Consider the following 23,729-nt stretch of genomic DNA (forward strand, 5'->3'; position numbering starts at 1 on the left):
TGCAATCAGCTAATCAATCCACAAAATTAAAGGTGTTTGAAATTGGCCAGGGGTACATTAAATACCGGAAATGTCCCTTTAATACAACTCACATTAACATTCCTGTATAAAAGCACACATCATTCTTGACTTCTTCAATTTGCTAGTTTTTTTTTTTTTTTTTACATGGTTTCAGAAAGCAAATTAAAACCAAACTTCTGTTTAGCCTAACATCCATCGCCATCTACTTTTTAAAGGTCAGTTTAAATGGCTCAGACGTAAAAGCCAGACATCCCTCTCCTTTTTGGTTCTTCCTTGGGTATTGCAAGGTGTTCCCACACCAGAAAGGATGTAAAATCCCTCCACAAACTTTTGCGTCTACCCCAGGATCTCTTTCCAGTTTGACATGCCCACATACCCTCCAAAGAGAGGCGCCCAGGAAACATCACTTTTAAATATCCAATTCAGTGCAACTTCAACTCTTCTCTCACTAGAGGACAGAATACCTCATTCCATCTTTAAGGTCGACCCTGGTCTCCCAACAGATGAAAGTCATTGCAGCCACATGTATTGAAGCATGGACAAAACTTGTAAATAGAGAGCTTCTCATTTTGCTCTTTTATCAAGAGGCTGGAGTGTTTGCATTACTGAAACCATCTAACCATCTCCCGCTGCATCCTAACATCACTCATGAACGACCACAATTAATCAGTTTTTATTTATAGAGCACTCTACATTCACAACAAGGGCAATACAAAGTGTTTTACATTAACCCCTTCAGATGAGACAGATGCTGACCTTCCACCTAGAGGGAGCAGCCCACCTTTTCCTGGTAGAGGGACTCCAGCACTACCAGTGACTGATGCCTGGCAGCTTTTTGTTCTCCAGTCATCCACTTCACTCACACACAGCTCAACATGTAGATAGAGATAGCTGTGATAGGTGCTTCAACCAGCTATCACAGCTGAAATGTGTCTTCCCATCATTGCAGACATGCCTGAACCACGCTGTGAGGAACTTCAATGTAAATGTGACCAACTAACATACTCAAAATTTGAATTATGGAATGCTGTCGCTTTAAGAGTTATAAAGCTCTGTACACATGTCCTGTGTCCATGAATGTTTGCAAGATAGCGTAAGAAGAATAAGGAAATTGGAGTTTTTTGTGAGTGTGGCAGTTGGAAGATTTATACGTCACTATTTCAGCCCCAGAAATCCCCGCAGCTCTGTTTAAAGCACTACAGCTGATTAACAGCCCTGTTTACACGTGCGTACTGTTGACATATCTTGGTTGCTCATCTTTGTCTTTGGATCAATCTCACATATTGCCCATTTAAGGTCATTTGAAAGGCTTTTAGACCCATTGCCATGGAAACTGAGGTGAATACTTTGAATACTCGGGCCTCTTTAGAAGAAACGTTGCCATCTGTGTGCTGAAAGGGCAAGTTTGCAATGATTTCTAAGCTTCACAGCACAATAAGATCACAAACACATAAATACTCATCATCACACTCACACTGCTCTATAAGGCAAACACACAGCTTTCAAACACACATACTCCCTGCTTATTAAGTGTGAAGCTGAATCTGTTCCACTGCTAGACTTTTCTATTAATATTTATGACCTCCACTGAAATATTTCAGTACTTAAATAGAGTGATGCATTGCAACAGATACACACACAGAGTCTGGTGGTAAAGAGAAGGACCCATGTGCATCTACTCATCAGAGGCTGATCAAAGTACCTATAAGAATAGAACTGAATACAGGCCATATGGCAACAGAGGTGCCGTTTTCAATTGAGTCTTCAGACTTTCAAGGAGACTGAAGTAAATACATGCAGACAGAGAGAAAAGCTGTAATACGAAATTAAACATGGTAGCTGTTAATATACTGTATTGTTTGATACTTCACCATTTTAACATAATTCATCTTTTGTTTCAGATTTTCTGAAGTAGAACCGTTGATGTAAAGGTTTACAGTTCTTTTGTGGAATAATGGATCTTGAACATTTAAACACATCTGCCGTTAACAAAGGTGTTATTATTTAGACATAAAAAGACATTCAGAGCAGTTCGAGAGACTGGAGAGAGCAGTCCGTCGAGAGGTTATCAAATGTAAGCTCAGTGTGCTGGATTCTCTCACAGACCACATGACTGATGGCTTTTCACACTCATTTTACTGTTTAAGCCTTAAGTAATGGCCCATAGTAAATGAAAGATACATCCGGCTTGTCCATGCACTGTGACTCCTTCACTAGATCTTCTAATTCATTTCAGCCTTCAAGCATTAAGTCAGGACTTTCATTCAATTACTCTTCACTCACACTGCTTGATTTGTTTTAAGGAAAGATTGAAGCACGTTTAGGGAGAGCTTTTTGATTTATGCTGAGGAATTACTTCCTCTCCTGTCATCATGCAGAAAAGCCATGATATTTTTAACTTATCTCTCTTATATGTATTGCCTCATCTGCTTAAAATGTGTTTATTCACAGCTCTCACAAGTTCATTAAACTGAAAATTATTTTCTTTGAGAAAAAAACAGCATAATAATAAATACATTTTCTTACAGGGATGCACCAAAAAATTGACTGGTGACTGGAAATTGATTTCTTTCTCACTGACTTTTTTTTACAGATTAGTGAAACCACCATAGCCTAATGACCAGTATACGCTACAAGCAACTATCTTTGGTACAAGTTATAGTGTCTAATGTCTAACTGTTGCAAGTTGGATTTTGTTTGTAATGACACCACTGTCTGGTAACCTGGAGGATTTCAATGTAGATTTCACTTAAGCAGAGGGAGGCAGCTCTGTTTCTTTCATTTTAATCCAACCAAAAGTGGAAAAAAATCAAGGTTATTAATTTGCTCATACAGAGAAAACAAAATCACCCAAAAGGCCTATTTAGGTCAGCCTTGATTCAAGCTGGACCATCATCAGTCTGGGAGAAATTTAACTGCACCTATCTCAATAAATAGTTCAAGTAAAGGATTTCATGCTCACTCTTAGAATCCTGTACTGTTTGAGATTAAATAAATCATCTAAATTGAATATAGTGTAAAAAATATAATAATTCTGCCAGTCTTTGCCCAATTGTGTTTCGTAATGCATTTGTGATCATATTTGATTCATTTTACATCAGGGCTCCTAATCTGGATTCATCCCAAATTTTATTTTAAAATAAAGTTGAGATTTTGAAGCAAACATGAAATATCCTCAAAGCAAGCACACAAATAATAAAAAAATATAAACCAATTTTAAAAATATATTAATTTGTTATTGTTTTTCAGTGATTTGACACAGCTGATTGAGGACTAACATTCAACACCTTAGACCAAAATCCAAATCTACATGAATTCAGTGTCTAAAGTGTTTTTCTTGTCAAATCAACACTTATAATAAAATATTAATCCACAAGGTTTTGCACATTGATCAGAAAATCCCACTAATTAATTGCTCTTTTTATCATTTCCTTCTTCATTTAGCTCATTTTGATAAATCTGTCCTATATTTCCAAATTTACATGAGACTTCTGAGGAAATGTTCTTCACCACTAAACTCTGCACATCATCTCTGAAGGATAAAGGCTCATTCAGACTTCATTAAGACTTGAGACCCATGACAAACACTAATAGAGACTTGACATAATCAAATCCAGCCATCAGTGATTGGAGCTTAAATCAGGTCACTGCTTTTCCATCTAGGAGATAAAACAAGCTGAAAGATGCAAATTAAAGTCTCTGATCATTCACAACATGGTAATAGAGAGGTACAGAAGAGCTCCACAAGCACAACGCTTCTGATCATCAAGCTAACATCAATGGGACTCAGCATGCATCAGCATGAACTAAAACCAAGCTCAATCTAAACACTGAACCTCTGGTGATGTATTTACAAATTAGTTTCTGGCTGGATTTTTAGTCTGTGTTGGAGGACAGGGAGCTATAATTTAGTAAAGGCAGCCCTGAGAAATATACTTAATGTTACAGAACATTTAATCACTTGCTTGAATGTGGAACGGCATGAACTGCAATGGCCTTTTTGAATTGAAAATTTGGTTTCCCACCCAAGAGTCAGCAGAGGAAACATTGTCCAACTACCTGCAAGTCGACACAGTTAGTTTCAGTAACCGGCTGGTCAGGAGCTTTTAAAATCCCTACACTAATAAAATAGCATGATGTAACACAGATGTGGCCCTTTTCTGTTGTTCATACCAACGACCTCAAGGATTAATATTATAATTTTTCTTCTAACACCGGATGAATTCCTTACCACAGAGGACTTAATGAGCTAATTACCTCTATTAGAAAGATTGGATTAGAACCAGCTCTTACCAGTAAACTCCCAAGGATTATTAGTGTCATTTGATTTGTTTTTCTGTGTTTGATTTTCTGTATCATTGTAATGTTTTTCCTCATGTGCAGCACTTTGAGTGCCTTGTTGCCGAAAAGCGCTATATAAATAAACTTGACTTGACTTGTTTCCTAAAGATTTCTACGTCACGAAAGCAAAACACCAACAAAAAATCCAAACCCATCCCAAACCCAAGCAGGACCATGATCTACTTGATATACAGAGATCTGGTCAGTTGGGCTGATTTGGCAGCCAAAAACGTTCTGCAGCATGTTCATTTGATCAGGATGCCCAGTCAGTGGAATGGGTTATACAAATAAAGACTGATTGATTGATTGATGGATTGTCTTTAGGTATTTTGATAAATACATAATAAATATAGATTTTCTTTGGAACATAGATTTGTTTTTTATTATGATGACAAACAGTAACTATTAGGATGCATTTGTTTTAAAATGATAACATGGCAAATATTAATGTTATAAATATTAATGTTATCAAATTTAACGTTTTCATTCACTGCCTTGATTTTAGCGTTTCCATTTTCACCACTTCAGTTTTATCATTCATCGCATTCAGAGTGTAATTTTTGTTACTTCTGGTAGATCGAAATACGGCAGCAGCCCCGGCGCGGCAGCAGAGTCTTGTAGTGCGTGAGCCACAATTTCCCATGATTCATTGGGATTCGAAGCGGATTGGTAGAGCTCGGGCAGCAATGGCGGACGATGGTGTCAAAAATTATGAATAAAAATGTAAATAATACGCTTTCTGTGACCCCAAATAAACTTTTAAGATGTTTTTAGGTGAGAATGTAGGTTTGTTAAACTCAAATATCGACTCTGTTTATTAGGATTACACCTAATTAAAAAAAGGTTCGCCGTACCCAGCGTCAGCTCGCTTCTGCAGCTGTCAGCCGACCAAGCAGTGTTCTCTACCTCTTCTGGAGAAGGCGCCTGATTACTGTGTTGAACCTACCACTGGGTTTAACTACTGGATGGAACGGTGGAACCCACATATGTCATTGTCTTTATCCTTGAAATGAACCTTTGAAGATATATACTTTTGTTTGTATATTGGACGCTTTTGAATAACAGGCTACTGCTTAAACCACAAACCCATGGTGTGCATCAGTGATTATTTGAGTTAAGTCCTTGGTTTGGTTGATTTGTGTCCTTTGACAAATAGTCACCACACATAGCCTCAAAATAATCCTACATCATCCAACTCGTGTTGGCAATTTTTGAGAGCGCTGTATGGCGAGTTCTTGACCCTAAAGAACTTCCAGCAAATTACTGCCGTACTACTGAAAATGCATGCGAATGGCTATGGACTACAAGTACTCTGCTGATGCGCCGGGCTGATGCCGTACTACTGAAAATGCATGCGAATGGCTATGGACTACAAGTACTCTGCTGATGCGCCGGGCTGATGCCATATTCTGATCTAACGGAAGTAACAAAAATTACACTGTGAATGTGATGAATGATAAAACTGAAGTGGTGAAAATGGAGGCGCTAAAATCAAGCAGTGAATGAAAATGGGCAACATTAAATTTGACAACCTTAAAACGTATAACATTAATATTTACCATGTTATCATTTTAATGAACTCCTAATTCACGGATTCTAATTTTCACAGAGGCAAAATTACTCACATGTTTGTTTTTAGAGCACTCAGTTTTACCATGCTCAGTATTTCACACCTTCAGTTCATTTCAAGGTTTTGCAGGGTGCTCGAGGGTTCATAGGAGTTTGCCCAAGTGGTCCACATGTGTTTTGTGGACCTGGAGAAGGTATTCGACTATGTCCCTCGTGGTGTACTGTGTGGGGTGCTCCAGGAGTACGGAGTCGGGGGCCCTTTGATAGGGGCCATCCGGTCTCCGTACAAGTGGAGCAGGAGTTTGGTCCACATTGCTGGCACTAGGTCGGACCTGTTCCTGATGCATGTTGGACTCCGGCAGGGCTGCTCTTTGTCACCACTTTCTAGGTGCATCCAAGGGCTGGAGAGGGTCTGGTTTGGGGACCAGTGGATTTAATCTCTTCGTTTTGCAGATGATGTGGTCCTGGGGCAGTTTGGAGCCGAGTGTGAAGCGGCTGGGATGAAGATCAGCTCCTCCAAGTACGAGGCCATGGTTCTTGACCGAAAAAGGGTGGCTTGTCCTCTTCAAGTTGGAGGGGAGTTCCTGCCTCAAGTGGAGCAGTTCAAGTATCTCGGGGTCTTGTTCACGAGTGAGGGGAGAATGGAGCGGGAGATCGACAGACGGATCGGTGCGGCTGCCGCAGTAATGGGGACGCTGTGCCGGTCCGTTGTGGTGAGGAGAAAGCTGAGCCGAAAAGCGTCGCTCTCGATTTAACAGTGGGTCTACCTTCCTCACCTATGGCCATGAACTTTGGGTCATGACCGAAAGAACAAGATCCCGGATACAAGCGGCTGAAATGAGCTTCCTCCGTGGGGTGGCCGGGCACTCCCTTAGAGATAGGGCGAGGAGCTCGGCCATCTGGGAAGGGCTCGGAGTAGAGCCGCTGCTCCTCCACATCAAGAGGAGCCAGTTGAGGTGGCTCGGGCATCTATACCGGATGCCTCCTGAACGCCTTCCTCTGGAGGTGTTCCAGGCACGTCCCACTGGGAAGAGGCCCAGGGGACGGCCCAGGACACGTTGGAGGGACTATGTCTCTCGGCTGGCCTGGGAACGCCTTGGGCTCCCCCCAGAGGAGCTGGAGGAGGTGTCTGGGGAGAGGGACCTCTGGGTGTCTCTGCTGAGTCTGCTACCCCCGCAACCCGGTCTCAGATAAAGCGGAAGACGACGAGTATGGGTACGATAATTCATTTCAAGTTAATTTTTGTTACTTTGACCCCTCATACTTTTTACAGATGAAAAAATCAAATCACACAAACACTAAACAGGCAAAAAAACACAAAAATGCCTAACCAACTAAAGTCAAGGTTTTTCTTACCAAAGGAAAATAAAATGTTTTAATTCATTTTATACAGGTTTCTTCAAAGAATTGTAGCAAATTCTGATGGCTCCGTGTTGTTCAAAATGTTCACTATTTTATGAAGAATCCTTCTTTGCACAATCATCTCCAGAGGTTGCAGAGCAAAATAAAGCACATCCAAGGTCTGTGACAGGCAGACATTAGTGGTTATTCATAAAGCTAGAGTCTGTTAAAGCATACGCCTGTCATCTCACAGTGGCTGTGCAGGGTTTTAGTGTTTTGTTCTGTGTTTCTCTCCACCTGCAGGGTGAGACCTGCAGGTGCAGCTGCAACAGATGTTTCTGAGTCCAATCATCAGGGCCTTTAAGGAGTAGGAATCTAGAGGGAGGCGTCAGTCCATTGTCTCTGCCAGTGTGGTAACCTGACTGTGTTCTACATTTCTCTGCATTTCCCTCAAGCCTGCTCTAATCGAGTTTCTTGTCCTGCTTTGCAGATCTGATCACTCTGTGACAGTTTCCTGGATTCAAGCTCCTGTATTTTTGTATCTATGCTCCGACAAGTTCTGGAAAAGACTCCCTGCCACTCCAGCCATGAGTCTCCCTTCCTTTCCTACCTCCAGCCCTGCTGTTCTGTGATCACCTCGTGGAAGCACCAAAGAGAAAACGTCAGTACTGTGAATCTCTATGATACTCCTCCTGCCAAACTTGGCCTCTGTGGGATAGGCTTACCACCTCCAACAAGCCATCATCCACCATCAACAGTAAGCTACCTGAATCCTATCTTGCACTATTCTCCATAACTTCCTCCAAACAACAATAACCTCTCTCCTCTCCTCCTCAGTGCCAATTCAGATCCCTCCGGCAGATCCAGTCCATATTCTACCTTACTTTGTACATTTTCCAAATGAACAGTTAAACTGCTGTTCAGTCTCTGTAATTGTGTCCACACTAAGTCGCTAAAGCCAACATTATGACAATGCCACATATATCAGGGATCATATCTGAAGCATTTTGCTGCTATTTAGTAGTTGGTGTTAAGCCTAATGAAGCCTTATTTAACCAATTTGTCTAATTAATACCTAAAGTCATATCTATATTATGTGTAATATTAAAATTAGCACTCACTAAGAATCAGTTTGACACAAAACACAAATTATTTCTTTATTCTAAATAAATTCAGGCATTAAGGGGTAACACAATAGTCACAGCACAGCTTATAAAAAAACTACTACAGGTTTCTGAGCCTCTGTATGATAGGTTCATAGAGAATATTTCACAAACTCTATTTGTGACACATTTACAAATGTTGAGGCAGAATGCCTGTCCACACTGTAACCTTGCACAATTTCCATCATACAGTTTGTTTTATCTTAGCTTTAGCAATTGTTAAACATTAACGTTTTCTTGCTTCAGCCTTGACTAGAAGAAGAAGCAGAGAAACATTACATGATGTATCTCTTCATTTTGACATGACCAGATCTGTGGATGAACTGAAAATTTGCAAGCCTAATCAACCGGCCAGAGACTTGAAAAACTTCGCCTAGTAAACTTTTGACCATCAGAATGCATGATAATCCAGGAGAATGTTTACTAATGTAGTTAAATCTGTGTTTCCTTTACTTACTGTTATGTTCCACCTCAACATTTCCCATAACCATTGCTGGGACACCAAAGGCAGAGGCCAACACCCACACGCAGATATTCACCACCTAAAGACAGGGAAACACAGCAGTGACAGTGAATTTTCCCCAATGTTATTGGTGAAATTTGAAACACATAAAATTGTTTATCTGGAGTTCTGAATGCATTAAGTTGTCTGGGTTCATTCCTATTTTGACTTCAGCGAACCAAGTCAGTTCATATATGATACACTTCTCTGCACATCCTCATACATTGAGGTGAACTCAGTCAACTCTTAAGAGCTGACCTAATATATGCTGTCACCTCACAAATGTTGAATGAGGTGTGAAGTATTTCAAAGAGTAAACATCATGCTCTGAAATCAGTGGGTCTTGCCTTGGCCTTGTGTGGCGTCCTCATATCCAGTGCTTTGACAGGGTGGCAGACGGCCACATATCTATCCATACTCATCACCGTCAGAGTGAAAGTGCTGGTGAACATGTTGTAGTAGTCGATAGACACCACAGTCTTGCAGAGAGCATTACCAAAAGGCCAAAAGCCCAGGAAAACGTCAGTGCCCTGAAAACATTCACAGAAAATGTAGAACATAAAATTAACTTTTTTAATTATTGTACAAAAATATCTGAAACAAAGTAAAGTTAGTCTTTTAGAATTTATGTAAAACATGTAATGCAGCAGAGAACATTTCTACTTTAAACAGGTTTTTATTTGACAAGTTGGTCACAAGTAGGTTAAAAAATGTGATCCACTCTGAAGAAACTTTATGGAGGATTTTTTGGAGAAAATGCAAAAATAAAGTTGTCATAAAAAATGTAGGTTAGTTTATTAAAATTTTCATCTTACCTATGATGCAAAATTTCATTAAAACATGAAGAGAACTCGGAAAAAAATCGGAAAGGAGCAGACTGCTTGGTTTTGATATTCCCTAAATGAGCTGGTCTGAGTATCCCAGAAGTTGCTGACCTACTGGGATTTTTATCACCATCTCTCTGGTTTACAGAGAATGGTCCAAAAAGCAGAAACATCCAGTGAACTGCAGCTGTATGGATAAAAATGCCTTGTTGATCACAGAAGTCAAAAGGACAATGGGCAGACAGGTTTAATGACGACGACAATGCAATAGTTCTAATAACTTGTGACAACCTAGGTATACAGACTGCCATCTCTGAACAGACAACACCTCACATCTTGAAACAGAGGGGGTACAGCATAAAGCTTAAAAAATCTTAAACTGGCTTCTGTTATGTCTAAAGAGTTCCCTGTGCTCTAATGGCCTCCAAAGTCACCATACCTCAATCCAAACAGAACACCTTTGGGAGGGAAAGGAAGATTTGCAGCCACCAATTTGCTGCAGCTTCATGATGTTATCATGTAAATATGGACCAAATAAATCAAACCCATGGAGAGTTCTGAGAGGAAAAGGAAGTCCAAGCAAGTACTCGCATGATGTACCTACAGAAGTGGCCAATGAGTGCATTTGAGCACTAAACCATCCCAGTTTCAACATTTCATAAGCTCTACTAGTGATATTATTTAATGAATTATTGAATATAAATAATTTCTATTTCTATTGCTGAAAATGTTGATCATCTGGAAGAAACAGTAAACTGTGCCAATGATGACAGTAGTTAATTGTGAGCTTTGCACTGCTCTAGCACTGCCCAGTATTGTTCTTCCTTTGAAATGTGATGTTGGTGTCAATGTTGTCATCCCTGGTAAAGTTAGTATTACAGAAATTTTCACTCGAAGTGCTTTGACTTGGAGAGATTTCACAAACAGTAGATAAAATAGGAATTTAACACATCTGCAGTAGTGAAGCCTGCACCTGAGAACTAATGTCTGGTCAACTGAACGTCCAATGAGCACATCTTTAAAACCTGAGATAAGAGGTGCCAGAACTGTTAACTCCAAAATTTGCTAGTTTTTCACCCCATCATCAATTGTTTAAGCTGCAGTCAGTCAAGAAAGACAATTTTATCAGTTCTGCTTAAACAGAAACATGAATTTTCAAAGAGGAACACCAAACTTATGGTGCGTAAAGTGGATTCAATTCAACAGGCCCTTTTTCAGTCAACATATCAGGCTGACTATGCCTTCTGACAACTGAAGCAGCAAATTATGTAAATGAGAAGAGCTTTATTTAGAATTCAACCAAAGTAACATACAGTTTATGTAAACCAATAATTAACCATATATAGGTTAAATAAGGTGGAAAAGGCCAGACTGCTGTTACATGCATTATGCTAAGTAAAAGTATTTATTTATTTAAGAAAATATAATCTGCTGGGTTCGCTTTCCTTAGATAGAAAAACTTTTTATCCAATTTGAATAAATAACTGAATCTGACTGCACTGTTCAATGGTTAGGATTAATTGTAATGTATGTGCCTGACTTTTGTGAAGTGCCTTGAGACGACGTGTGTTGTGAATTGGAGCTATATGAATAAACTGAACTAAATTGAAATGAAAATTAAATCATCGTATTATCATATAATATGTAATTCTGAAAATTGAAAGAGGTGATCTATGAACATGAATTAATTACATTTTAACCTGTCTGAGATTGAACTAAGAACTAATTGTTGTTATGGGTGAACTGGATGGTTAATATCAATGTTGAAAACATTTAAATATTTCTGAATTTCTATGGTATAATTAGGAATCTAAAGGCTTAATAATAATTATTTTGTATATACAACATTTCTAATAAACCTTTGCTTCAAGGTTGAGAAATTGTTTATTGTTTGAAAAAGTCTTACCTGGAAAGGTAGAGTAGCCAGGAACAAAGAGTCAGCCAGAGCAAGGTTAAAGATGTAGATGTTAGTGGCGGTTTTCATCTTTGTGTATCTGAGGAAAGTGGACACACACAAGGTCAGTCACCTGAAAACCAAGAGACTGGCTGGTAAGTTCACGCTGTCACATTTACTTGGCCCTCAGCAGTCAATTTACAATTTAATCCTTCTATAGCACTTGTGCAATTGGACCACCAGAACACACAATGTGTTGGTGTCAATGATTTTAGTACAAAAAACCCCCAGGAACTGTTAAAGTCATCTCCAAATTCCCAATTGAAGTTAAACAATTTGCAGCCTCACTGAACTTTCTGTTTGAAATATTAAGACTTAGTATTTACAATGACAGTCAGGTAAACTCTAGTGCTTACTGCATATTTAGGATAAGCCAATCTACATATAGGGCCTCCTTGATGCATTAAACTGAATTCTGACTTTGGAATAGATGCAAGAGTTTGTTACAGGGCCCGATTAGAAAAGGGAAAACTCATGAATATTTTTGTCTTGGCTGAAAAGTATATTGCATGAAACTTGGAAGATGTATCTAATACATGCACAAAGATCATGAAGATGCTGTCTTTGCTCCGAATGTGTGTTCTGTTGTTAGTTTCTAAAACCTTGGCATTAATTAAACAACTGAAAAGTGGGACGAGATGTTGCCACTATTCATGCAAAATGTATTGCAGAGGTAAAGAGTACTTTAAAACGCGTGAATCATTAAAGATTACAAATTATTTATATATTTCATGCATTTTAACAACATATTTTGCCAAGAGAAGGTAACCAAAGGACTGGAAGATTTGTAAGTCAAACATCTTTCTGTTACTCTACAAGCTTAAATGGTATCTTTAAAATATTCCTGTTCAGGTTACTTGGTTACAACAGGAAAATAAAATATGTTGAGCCCTTTATTGAAGTAGCATAAGTTACACTGAAAAAAAATAAGGAACATCCAACTGTAAAAAAAAGGTCCCACATTAAGAAATAATTGTTTTGAACAAAATCGTCAGTGGCAAAATTGCCTGTACTCCAAAGGCCTAATTTATATTGCCCAATGCGCTCTATTGTTTGCTCAACCACAAACTCTTTGTACATTACATCCATATTTGTGCCTTTATTACAGCTTTATTATTGTAAGGGTGAAGAGCAGCCTATTCAACACATGCAAAGTTCTATTAATAATTTTGCGAATGCATGTGCCCGGTCCCACAACATGCCAGTAGCGTTGCTAAGCAACATACAGCTTATCAGGTATGATTTCAGTACAGCGTACACCTTTGCTACCGGCTACGGTGGCTTGTTAAGTCCAAAGAGATGTATGTTTTCTGTAATTGGTTCAGATTGGAGCCGGTTTGTATTCAGACCATAGCAACCGCAGCAGAGTCTGTTTGGAAATAGACTGAGGCCACCTCAAAAAGTGGGTCTCAGTCCGGTTGTTTGGTCCGGACCAGGGTTTGCTTGAGTGTAGTCACACCTGTACAAAAGGTCCGGACAAAGGTCCGGACGGGGGAAACGAACTCTGGTCCATTTAAAGCGGACCAAAGGTGGCAGGTGTGAATACACCCTAGTTCTCTGAACAATTCCAAGATTTTAATAAATAAATCTAGCAACTTCTGCTAGAAAAAATGAACATGAATCATCACTGGATCTTTCAGCAGGACAACAATCCTAAACACAAGGCCAAATCAACATAAAAAAAAATTCATCAGACCCAAAATCTAACTTTTTCCATGGCCATCTCAGTCAACAGGCTTATATCCTATAGAAAACCTTTTGGCTGAGCTGAAGAGAGGAGAGCCTAAGGGAGGACCCAGGACCCTGGACAATCTAGGATGACAGTGCAAAGAGGAATATTATCAAAAGATGAGTCTGTCTTAGGCCATACCCTTATGAGATATTGAAAGAATAGGAGGAGAGCAACGTACATTGGTAGCGCCTGACGTTCTTCAAAAAATATGCTGCTATGATTTTCCATCAAACAACCCACATCGCCTGCCCCAAGGCACAGCACCCAGCGATACCTTTCAAACCTGTTCTATTAGGAAGTATCAATGCTTCTGAGTCTGACTATCCAACGCTGAAGTCCAGTAATCTGTCTTGTCCCAGTGCACTTCTGCTCAATTCGTCTAATGTGTTTAATGAAATTTTTGTTAAATAAATAAAAAAATGTAACAAAATAATGAGTGTACCAAATCCTACTGCAATAAAAGATTAATTTATTGTAAGTGTCTGAACACATCTTTACCAGGGGTGAGTGTTGCAGATGCAACAGTACAGAAGTTATATGGCTGCATGTTTCGGTCATGAAATATCCCAGTAGTTAAATGTGCCACAGACAGACCATAATAACAACTGCCAATGTCTTCAAAATTACTTTTGTGGTTTAACATTTTCACTGATAATGGTGCCTCCAAGACCCTGCCAAGATAGCTCACAAACACAAAGGTACTAACATGGTGAAACATTAAATCTATTATGCAGCGACTGCCTTGAGCAGAAATCTGGTGAGATCCAACATCTGCCCTAAATAAAACTTCACACAAAATGCATCAGAGTAAAAAGCACCCCATCTCTCTTTCAGGCTCTGCCAAATCTTCTGTTCCCAAAGTCTTCTTTAGCTTGTATTCGGGTTCGCCTCCAGCTGTTCTTCCAACTCGTTTCCCACTTTCTTTCAGTCTTTTCTCATATTATCCTTCTCATTTCTCTCCACTGTGTTACGCTGCTCTCTACAGGATCTATTATTGGTTTTCTACGTCTACCCAAAGACAGATATTTCTTCTTACTTTTGATTTTCTTATCTTTGCCTGCCTTAAGTTCATCTCTGCAAGATAAAATGTTTGTCACTTCTCTATTTCCTCATTCTTTCTTTTCCCCACCCATTTTTTCTGGATTTGAATTTCTCACTTCCTACTTCTTCAAGAAGTAGGAAATTTATATTTATTTAATCTTTATTAATCCATGTAACCTCCTATTCATTCTTTATTTTCTCCACTCTTTTCCTGTAATCCATTTTGAGCCTTTTCCCTATGCTTTATTCCTCTTTCTGTGTTCAGCTCGCCTTCTTGTTTTCTTTGTAGCTGCACATTTCTCCCTCCTTTCTGCAGGTTGAGGACTTGCAGACATACCCCGTGTCTTCATAGAGAATTTTTCAGGCCTGTTCAGCAACCCTCCATTTTTTAAACATAAAGGACGGTGTTTACTCTACCAAAACGACTATGTCTGTTCTTTGTCCAGATTATCCTGACTTCCCTGTCTAATCACAGTTTCTTCTGTCTTTTGGCATTTGTATTTGCAGTTCAGAAACAGTTTCTTAGATTTTCTCTCTTCCATTTGTGTGCCCATATTTTCTGTATTCTTTGATGTATTTCGTCATTGTCGTACACGTCATCTTCTGCATCATCCGGGACCAGGTCACAGGGGCAGCAGACTCAGTAGAGACACCCAGACGTCCCTCTCCCCAGACACCTCTTCCAGCTCCTCCGTGGGGAGCCCAAGGTGTTCCCAGGCCAGCCGAGAGACATAGTCCCTCCAGCGTGTCCTGGGCCGTGTCCTGGGCCTCCGCCCGGTGGGACGTGCCTGGAACACCTCCTATGGAAGACATCCACGAGGCATCCGGTATAGATGCTGAGCCACCTCAACGGACTCCTCTCGATGTGAAGGAGCAGCGGCTCTACTGCGAGCTCCCCCCGAATGGCCGAGCTCCTCACCCTATCTCCTCTCTATGGAGGAAGCTCTTTTAAGCCGCTTGTATTCTGGATCTCGTTCTTTCGGTCATGATCCAAGTCATGGCAGGCTTGGTGTAAAATGCCAGTTTTGTCAGGAAGGAACATAGACCTTCTGCACAAACTGTGCAAATATGCCAATATGCCTACTGATCCTATACAAAAAACAGGAGTTACATGTTTATGGTAAGGGGAGTCAAACATAGAAATTATGGAAACAAACACTTGAATAGCAGTAAGTGAAAAGGGCGTTATGTCATTTTCTGGCATTATGTTTTCTTGAATTGAATGTTTATCTTTTCCACATAATAAATTATTAATTTTATCCCAAGTAAAATCCAAAGGGGGACATCCTTAAAACTACATCTGTAATGCTGTGTATATACAGTGGGCAGTTTGAATGAGTTGTGCAGTTTGCACAAATAACCTGATTGTGAGCTATATTTTTTATTTAAATCTTAAAATCTACTAAACATCTCAGTGCATGTTTATACTGTACCTGTACAAACAGCAGCAGTGTGCTGCTCCTTTGCACTTAGACCTGTCAGCATCTAATGCCTGCTTGCAGTTGAGGAATTTCCAAAAGAAATATTTAAAGAACCATTAAGGCTCTTCTTTTCTAAGCCCCTTGCACTCTGTCTCCACCCTCTTTCCAGCTGCATTGGTTCATCCACACTTGCCCTGCTTGTGATGATCTCCTTTTCAGCAGGGCTTGTATTACCAAAGCTAATATCAATGCAGTTTTAGCAATGGTATGAAAGTAAGCTCTTGCTTCTTAATATAATATTTATGTATCACTAAGTTGTTCTGCCTAAGGTTTTGGTAATATGATTCAGTGTTTCTGAGCATACTGACTGCACATGAACCCATATCTTCTTTAAGTTTAAGTACATATTGGTGAAGAATATAAAAAACGAAATATGAAAACAAATGAAATCAAACCAAATAAAAATGTACAAATGGTTCAGGTTGTTCAGCAGGACCATGCATGAATATGCAGTCAGTGTAGGTAGAGCAGGCACTGCCTGCCTTAGGCTATTCTCAAAGTAAATTTAAAACTCAGCTTATGTTGACTTATTGCATTTCAGACACCTACAACTACAGTTATTTAATCACTTTAATGCAGTGATTAAATTATTGAAATTAAGGAAGTACAGTACGCAACTCACATTATTAATATTATCTACTGTACCCCTTGTAATTAACTGGTTGTTGTGGTGACCGCACAGCACATATGGCATTGTAGTTTTTGGGATTAAGTACTTTGTCCAAGGGCATATTGACATGTAGCAGGAATAGAACGCTGGAGCAACACCCACAACTCTTTGATTACAAGATAATTAGTCTTTTCATTGAGCCACAGCCCCCACAAAGAGAAAGTCATTTAGGAGAGAACGTCTTCTCCTAGCAGCTTTAAGGCAGCCTCTCAGTGAAAGGCAGATAAGGCAAAAGACTTAACGAGAGCACCAGACTGATTCATATCTAAAAGCAGCCTCATGCTGTTATAGAAGATACAGAACTTCAACATATGATTGAAGTACTCAACCACAGCTTAACACTACCATTGCCCAAACCACTTCAGCAACACAGTAAATCGACAAATATAACTCAGTTGCCTCTGTGTGATTAGCATCCATAAAGGTCTCAATTGCAGCAGCAACAACGTTTCTCAGGGTCAAGGAGACTGTCATGATTTGGGGTTGTTTGGTTTTTGGTTTCGGGTTTTTTCCTTATGTTTTTCACTGTTCAAGTTTTGAATCATGTTTCTGTTTATTTTCCTGGTCATGCTTTTGTTTTGTCGTCTTGTTCATGTTTTGTCAAGTTTGGTTTTCGGATCTGGTTATGCTTTTGCTTCATGTTTTTCTAGTTTGTGTTCTAGAGTCTCTGTTTTGCTCCAGTCACGTTTTGTTCTGTTAATTAAGTTTATTCGGTTCACCTGCTTCAAGTTAATCTGTCTCCTTACTCCACCTGGTTTTCACGCCATATATTCACACCTGTTCTGTTAGTCGTCGCGGAAACCTCTCTCATGCTCATGTCTTGCTCTCTAACTAAGTCTTGTGTTTTTTTTTTTGATCATGCCATGCCTGTCTTGCCTGCCCGTTTGTTTTGTTCCTACCTCCTGCTGAGTGTGAGTTTTTGTAATTAAACCTTTTTTCACTTGCCATCACACTGCCTGCTCGTCTGCATTCTGGGGTCCGATATCAAGTAAACCGTGACAGAGACTCCTAATTTTCTGACGATACATACATATTGGACATTTTCAAACCTTCAATTTTGCTGAATTAATATAAACCATTTAAAATCAGCAATGTCTCCTCTTTCTACCAAAACACAACCCAGTTTAAGAATAACTCCTTAGTTAGTGACCGTAAATGGCAGATTTTTTACTGCTGATGTATTTCTGGAGTGTGATCAAAAATCATCAAAAAAGATTAACTATAAACTGTGAACACAAAACCGTAAACTGAAAGTAAATGTGGATTTTCATTCAAAATTCATTCTGTTAAGTGCAACTCTAAAAATTGCAACCTAAATACAGCCAAGTTACTTAATAAATGTGTCATGTTGCTTTACAGCATTCTTAAAGAAGTACCCAAACTGTCATTCAGGTCTTGGTTTGGACTAGGTCTTGTCAGGGGGAAAGGGTGTCTTCCCACCAAGCAGCTCAATGCTATGCTGAACATGAGGTCATCAAAAAATGACCAATCACCATATCCTTTCAGACATGCTGTCAGGGTTGCGGGTTTGGAAGCAGGACCTGGACACAGAACATGACGAGGAGGACGCATGGTGAGTAGATGAAGTTTTAATATGATGGAACACTGACTTACAGGCAGTTAGGCAGAGTACAGAGATCAGGCAGGAAGTCCAAAACGCAAGTTCAGGAGTCAAACGGAAAACGAACCCATGGGAGGAACCCCGGAAGACAACAAGGGTAGTTGACGTGAGGAACTAGCAGGGAACGATGAAAACTAGAGAGCTTATAAACTGAGGGAAGTGGAGTGTGGACCAATGAGACAGGGAGGCAGGTAATCAGAGGAAACATGTAACAGGTGTGGACCAGGCTGCAGGGAACTGAGGGAATACGTTACTATGGCAACGGGAGCTTAGGAAACACAGAGACAGGAGTGGCAACTAAACTAGAGACAACTCTAGGGGAAACAAACACTTAACTAACTGGGAGGGACAGGAAAAATAAACCTAAACATAAGCTAACATAAGTAGTAACTCTAGAAAGAACTAAATCTAAGGACATGTAAACAAGCACAAGAATCTAAGCAAATATTAACTAAACAAAATTAAACTACTAATCAAAAGAACAGGGAAAACCTTTAATGGCAAAGTAAACAAAAACAAAAAACAAAATGGCAGATTCTGACACATGAATTAGAGGTGCAAACTTTATATTTTATTTAATAATGAATTTCATTGTGATAATATTTCTTGATTGTGGAATCAGAATTGTAAATACATTATTCTGATAATTAATTCAGTCTATTTAATTACAATAAACAATCAAATAAATGAACATGAATCAACACAACTGAGTGTGCAGTACAACCATAGAGACTTACAGTATAGGAAAATGCGGACAAAAAAAACAAGTTGAGATGTCGTTTAAAATGTAAATAACAACAGAAAGATTTGCAAATCCTGTTCAGCCTATATGAATGAGATCCACTTCAAAGACAAGATATCTAATGTTCTATTTAATGTATTATTTAATTGTAACTGAAAAACCTTTATACTTTTTTTTTTTTTTTTTTCAAACTTTCACTCATTTGATGCCTGCTACACATTCCAACAAAGCTGGGACAAAGGCATGTTTACCTCTGTGTTACATCACCTTTCCTTTAAACAACACTCAATAAGCATTTGGGAACTGAGGACTAGTTGTTGAAGCTTTGTAGGTGGACTCCTTTCCCATTCTTGCTTCATGAACAACTTCGGTTGCTCCCTAGCAATAAAGAAAAAGACTATGGGAGCCAAACATGTTCCTTTTTATGGATTCTACTGAGTAAACCTGTCACCTCAGAGAGGAAAAACAATCCTACAATTTTCCAACTTGACTGATGAAAATTGAATAATTTTGCAGTCCTCTTGTCCTGTTCAAGAACACAGTACTCTATTTGTCTGTCTCCTTATTCTGCAGTCACATTTTATTTCTTACTTCTTTCCCTTTTTCTTTTTGCTCATTGCTGCCTGAATTTATTTACAACTATATAAAAAATATGTTTTAGTTGTCAAGCCAATTCCAAATACAGTGGAGATTGTTGATCTGAATATAGCACATATAATAGATATACATTTCGGGTATGATTCAGATGAGCAATATTATGAATAAATGGGCATACTTAAACTAAATTTTCAGTCTTAGGTATAGAAATCTTTTTTATTGATGCTCAAAATACTCATACTGCTCAATGATGCTTTGAAACTGAGTTACAGTACACATTTCTGTGCAATCTATTCTAGATTCTCGAGGCAGATGATGCTTTTAACTTTTCTGCACCAATGCCTTCCACACCTCACTGGATGTTTTTACCACCCCTGATCACACTTCCATCTTTTTCTCTTTCCAAATGTATCGCTGCCAGGCTTCTCGTGCTCCCCCTCATTCTCACATTGCTTCTTCTCTCCATTAACAGAGGAAGGGAGTAAGCAAGATGAAACGGGTCTATCTGATGAATGTGTAATCCTAAGAGCCGTTCAGATTCGAATATTAATAGGGTTTTGAATTATTCACATGCTGTAGGTCTTCACTGTATCAACTTAAATGAGCTGTCACAAGCCAGCACAAATTTGAGTGTGTGTTTGTGTGTGTGTGTATGTATGTGTGTGTGTATGTATAATACCCAATCCTTTGAAAACAGAGTTGGCAATAAAAGCAAATTGCAAAATTTGTTTTAATGAAATGTGTGCTTTGTCCCAGTAATTCAACAGTTAACGCCACTTTTCTTCATTGAGAGTAAATAGCATTTTCAGCTAATGATTCAGCTGCAGTTGGAAGATTATTGTCTTTGCTTAGTACTACCACTTTATGATGCAGCCCAGGAACAAAGAGATATGATTAATGCAATGACGTTTATTTTAGTCAGGTTGTCAAATATATATATATATAAATGGATTAAATAAGCAAGACCACTCTTAGCTGTTAGTATTTTTTATTGCTGGAATTAGCACACTAGCTTGTTGTTCGTGTTTTCAGATTCTATGGCGTTCTAACTGCCGTTTTAAATAGTGCACAGATGGTTTGAAATCAATGTCATTATTATTATCATTATTATAGAGAAAGTGAATGCTTTCCAAACAAGTGCCACAGTCTGTATCCCCCTAATTTATTTTGACCCTATAGAGTTTGGATCGACTCTAAATTCCCTTGATGCAGACCATATGTATATTTTTAGTGACAGTTTAGAGAGATGCTACAGCTAACATAAAATGTTGGGGAAATTGTAATAATGGAAAACAATAAAAAGAGTATTGAAAACTAGGGGTAATTGTTATCAGTATAATCATTGCAGTATTCAGCCCCAGTAATGCAATTAAATATTTTCCTGATTTTGTGCAGCTCTGATCACAATGACATAACATTATCAAAAAAGTGACTTTATTTCACTAATTCTAATTAAAGAGTGAAGGGTATATATTATATAGATTGAATGCACACATTGTTATATTTTAGGTTTTCTGCTATTTAGATGATCATGGACTTTAGCAAATGAAAACTCAGAAGTGAGTCTCTCGAACAGGATTTGCATTCAGTACTTGGTTGGGCACCTTTTATTCTGCGCACCAGTGTTTTGTGATATGGGCGCAAATAGTTTGTGGCTTTGCTAAGGTAGGAAGCTTAAGGAAACTGCAAAAGTCAATAAACTGAATTGAATTGAAGCTCTGTGGGGTTCAGCTCAGGCCTGTTTACTGGCCAATGAAGTGCAGTGATATGTTAGTGACTATATAGCAGGTATCTGTACTCATGGAAATGTGTGAAGGAGCCAAGTCCTGCTGGGAAATGAAACCAGCATTTCCATAAAGCTTATCACCAAAGTGACAATTCAATTCAATTCAGTGTTATTTTTATAGCGCCAATTCACAACACATGTTGTGTCAAGGCACTTCACAACAGTCAGGTTCATACATTCCAATTAACCCTAACAATTGAACAGTGCAGTCGGAGTAAGCCTTTTATTCAAATTGGATAAAAAAGTTTTCTATCTAAGGAAACCCAGCAGATTGCATCCAGTCAGTGATTTGCAGCATTCCCTCCTCCTGTATGAGCATGTAGAGACAGTGGACAGTCACTGGCGTTGACTTTGCAGCAATCCCTCATACTGAGCATGCATGTAGCGACAGTGGAGAGGAAAAACTCCCTTTTAACAGGAAGAAACCTCCAGCAGAACCAGAACCTGGCTCAGTGTGAGCGGCCATCTGCCACGACCGACTGGGGGTTTGAGAGAACAGAGCAGAGACACAAAAAGAACACAGAAGCACTGATCCAGAAGTACTTTCTATGGGAAGGAAAAGTAAATGTTAATGGATGTAGCCCCTTTGGTTGTTTCATCTAGAAAGAAAGAACAGATGAACTCTGAGCCAGTTTTCAAGGTTAGAGTCTGAAAGAGATCACATACAGTTTGTTACAGTTAAGCTCAGTCAATTTCCATGTCTAGGAGAGAGAAAGGGTTAAACACTGAAAGACAGGGCTATGTGGATCATCGGTAAAGGGTGAGCATTAAGTTGTTGCCAGCAGAAGCACGGACGATTCCCCTCTCCAGAAAGGTGTCACAGGTAGACACAGAGCCAGGCCAGGTGTAGCTTCTAGGAAGAGAATAGAGAGAACAAGGCCAAAAGCTGAAATTACAGCAAATAATGCAAAATTGGAGAGTAGTGTGAGAATGTAGCGAAGAGGGTGAAAGTGGTCGTTATGTCCTCCAGCAGCCTAAGCCTATAGCAGCATAACTACACAGATAGTTTCAGTTCAGATTATGTAGTTAAACGGCGTTTATTTACAACAACGTCGTCTCAAGGAACCTCACAAAGGGTCCCACTGATGTTCATTGTTATACTAAAAACCACAAGGATCGGGATACCTCTCTCTGTCAGACTGATTATAACCATTGGAAAAGATAAGGGGTCACACAGGTAGCAGAAATGGAGGGTGTGTTTGCACCTCAACCATAACTGAACCAGTTTAGGCTACACCTGACTCCCCCTTACTCCATCCAACAGGAAGGGAGGAAGGCAGGCAGCACATCATTAAGCTTAATTAATTCCTTAAAGCACAGGGTTTTCAACAACAATCATCTGATCTGCACCATGTTCAAAAGTTATCTAAATCCAGTCAAGTGTACAAAAAGACACATTTTGCTGTCATTATTTATTAAACAAAGTGAAAGCAGAAATGAAAAAGCTAACAAATTAGCAACTCACGGGGGCTAAATACAAAAAAATTCCCCAATTTCAGATGTTTATTTTTAATTTTTTTCTTTAGAAAGGAAAACATGTCCCCTTTTCCTTCAGCTTCATTTACGCTGCTTTGCAGGGAGGGTGGAAGGCTCCCTCTCTGATAAACTAAGCCACTCTAACTATAAGCTTTATCAAATAGGAAAGTTTTAAGCCTAGCCTTAAAAGTAGACAGGGTGTCTGCCTCACGGACTAAAACTGGGAGCTGGTTCCACAGGAGAGGAGCCTGATAACTAAAGGATCTGCCTCCCATTCTACTTTTAGAGACTCTAGGAACCACCAGTAAACCTGCAGTCTGAGGTACAATGAGGTGCTCTAAATTTTACTTCTAGCTGAACTGACTTTAAACCTCATTAAACACAGTGAACCAACATCAGCAGATGATGTGGCTTCCAAAATTAGCATCGACTGTGGAAACAAGACCTCACTCAGACAGCTTGGATTTTCTTTCTCTCCCCAGTTCATGCGGACTCTTAGACCTTGATTTCCAAATCACTTTGGTTCAGCTTTTAACCACTGAGCAATAGTGATTTTACTCTGCCCCACCCCCCCCCCTGAAAGATGCATCTGAAAATGTCTCTGGTTCAGAAGTAGCTTAAAACAATGAACGCAACAGTTGTAACCCATGTCCAGAATATGTCTGTATGTGGGGTTTCCTGAAGCTTTGACTACAGTGGCAGTCCACACATTGGGCTCATTTTTCTAACACATTTTTTCCTTTCAGTCACCTGTCCATTAATAATAGTCCTGGCTACTGCACTCTGTGAGAGACCTTTTGTGGCATACCATTCCTGTGGAGGTTGCCAATGTGTGTTGTGCAACTTTATGTGAACACTCTTCCCCATG

The 23,729-nt window shown here is 39.3% G+C and overlaps 1 protein-coding gene across 1 annotated transcript in view; it reads right to left on the reverse strand.

The window, feature by feature from the left end:
- The window catches only part of oprl1 (opiate receptor-like 1), a 142,278-nt gene that overhangs the window by 36,378 nt on the left and 82,171 nt on the right, over positions 1-23,729 (reverse strand). The window contains exons 3-5 of the mRNA XM_047378360.1: positions 11,668-11,755; positions 9,285-9,467; positions 8,893-8,977 (exon numbers count right to left, since the gene is read on the reverse strand). Of these exons, the coding sequence (XP_047234316.1) occupies positions 8,893-8,977; positions 9,285-9,467; positions 11,668-11,755 (356 nt within the window). The remainder of the gene's footprint in view (positions 1-8,892; positions 8,978-9,284; positions 9,468-11,667; positions 11,756-23,729) is intronic.

The sequence above is a fragment of the Girardinichthys multiradiatus genome, chromosome 1, assembly GCF_021462225.1.
Source record: "Girardinichthys multiradiatus isolate DD_20200921_A chromosome 1, DD_fGirMul_XY1, whole genome shotgun sequence".
NCBI classification, from domain to species: Eukaryota; Metazoa; Chordata; class Actinopteri; order Cyprinodontiformes; family Goodeidae; genus Girardinichthys; species Girardinichthys multiradiatus.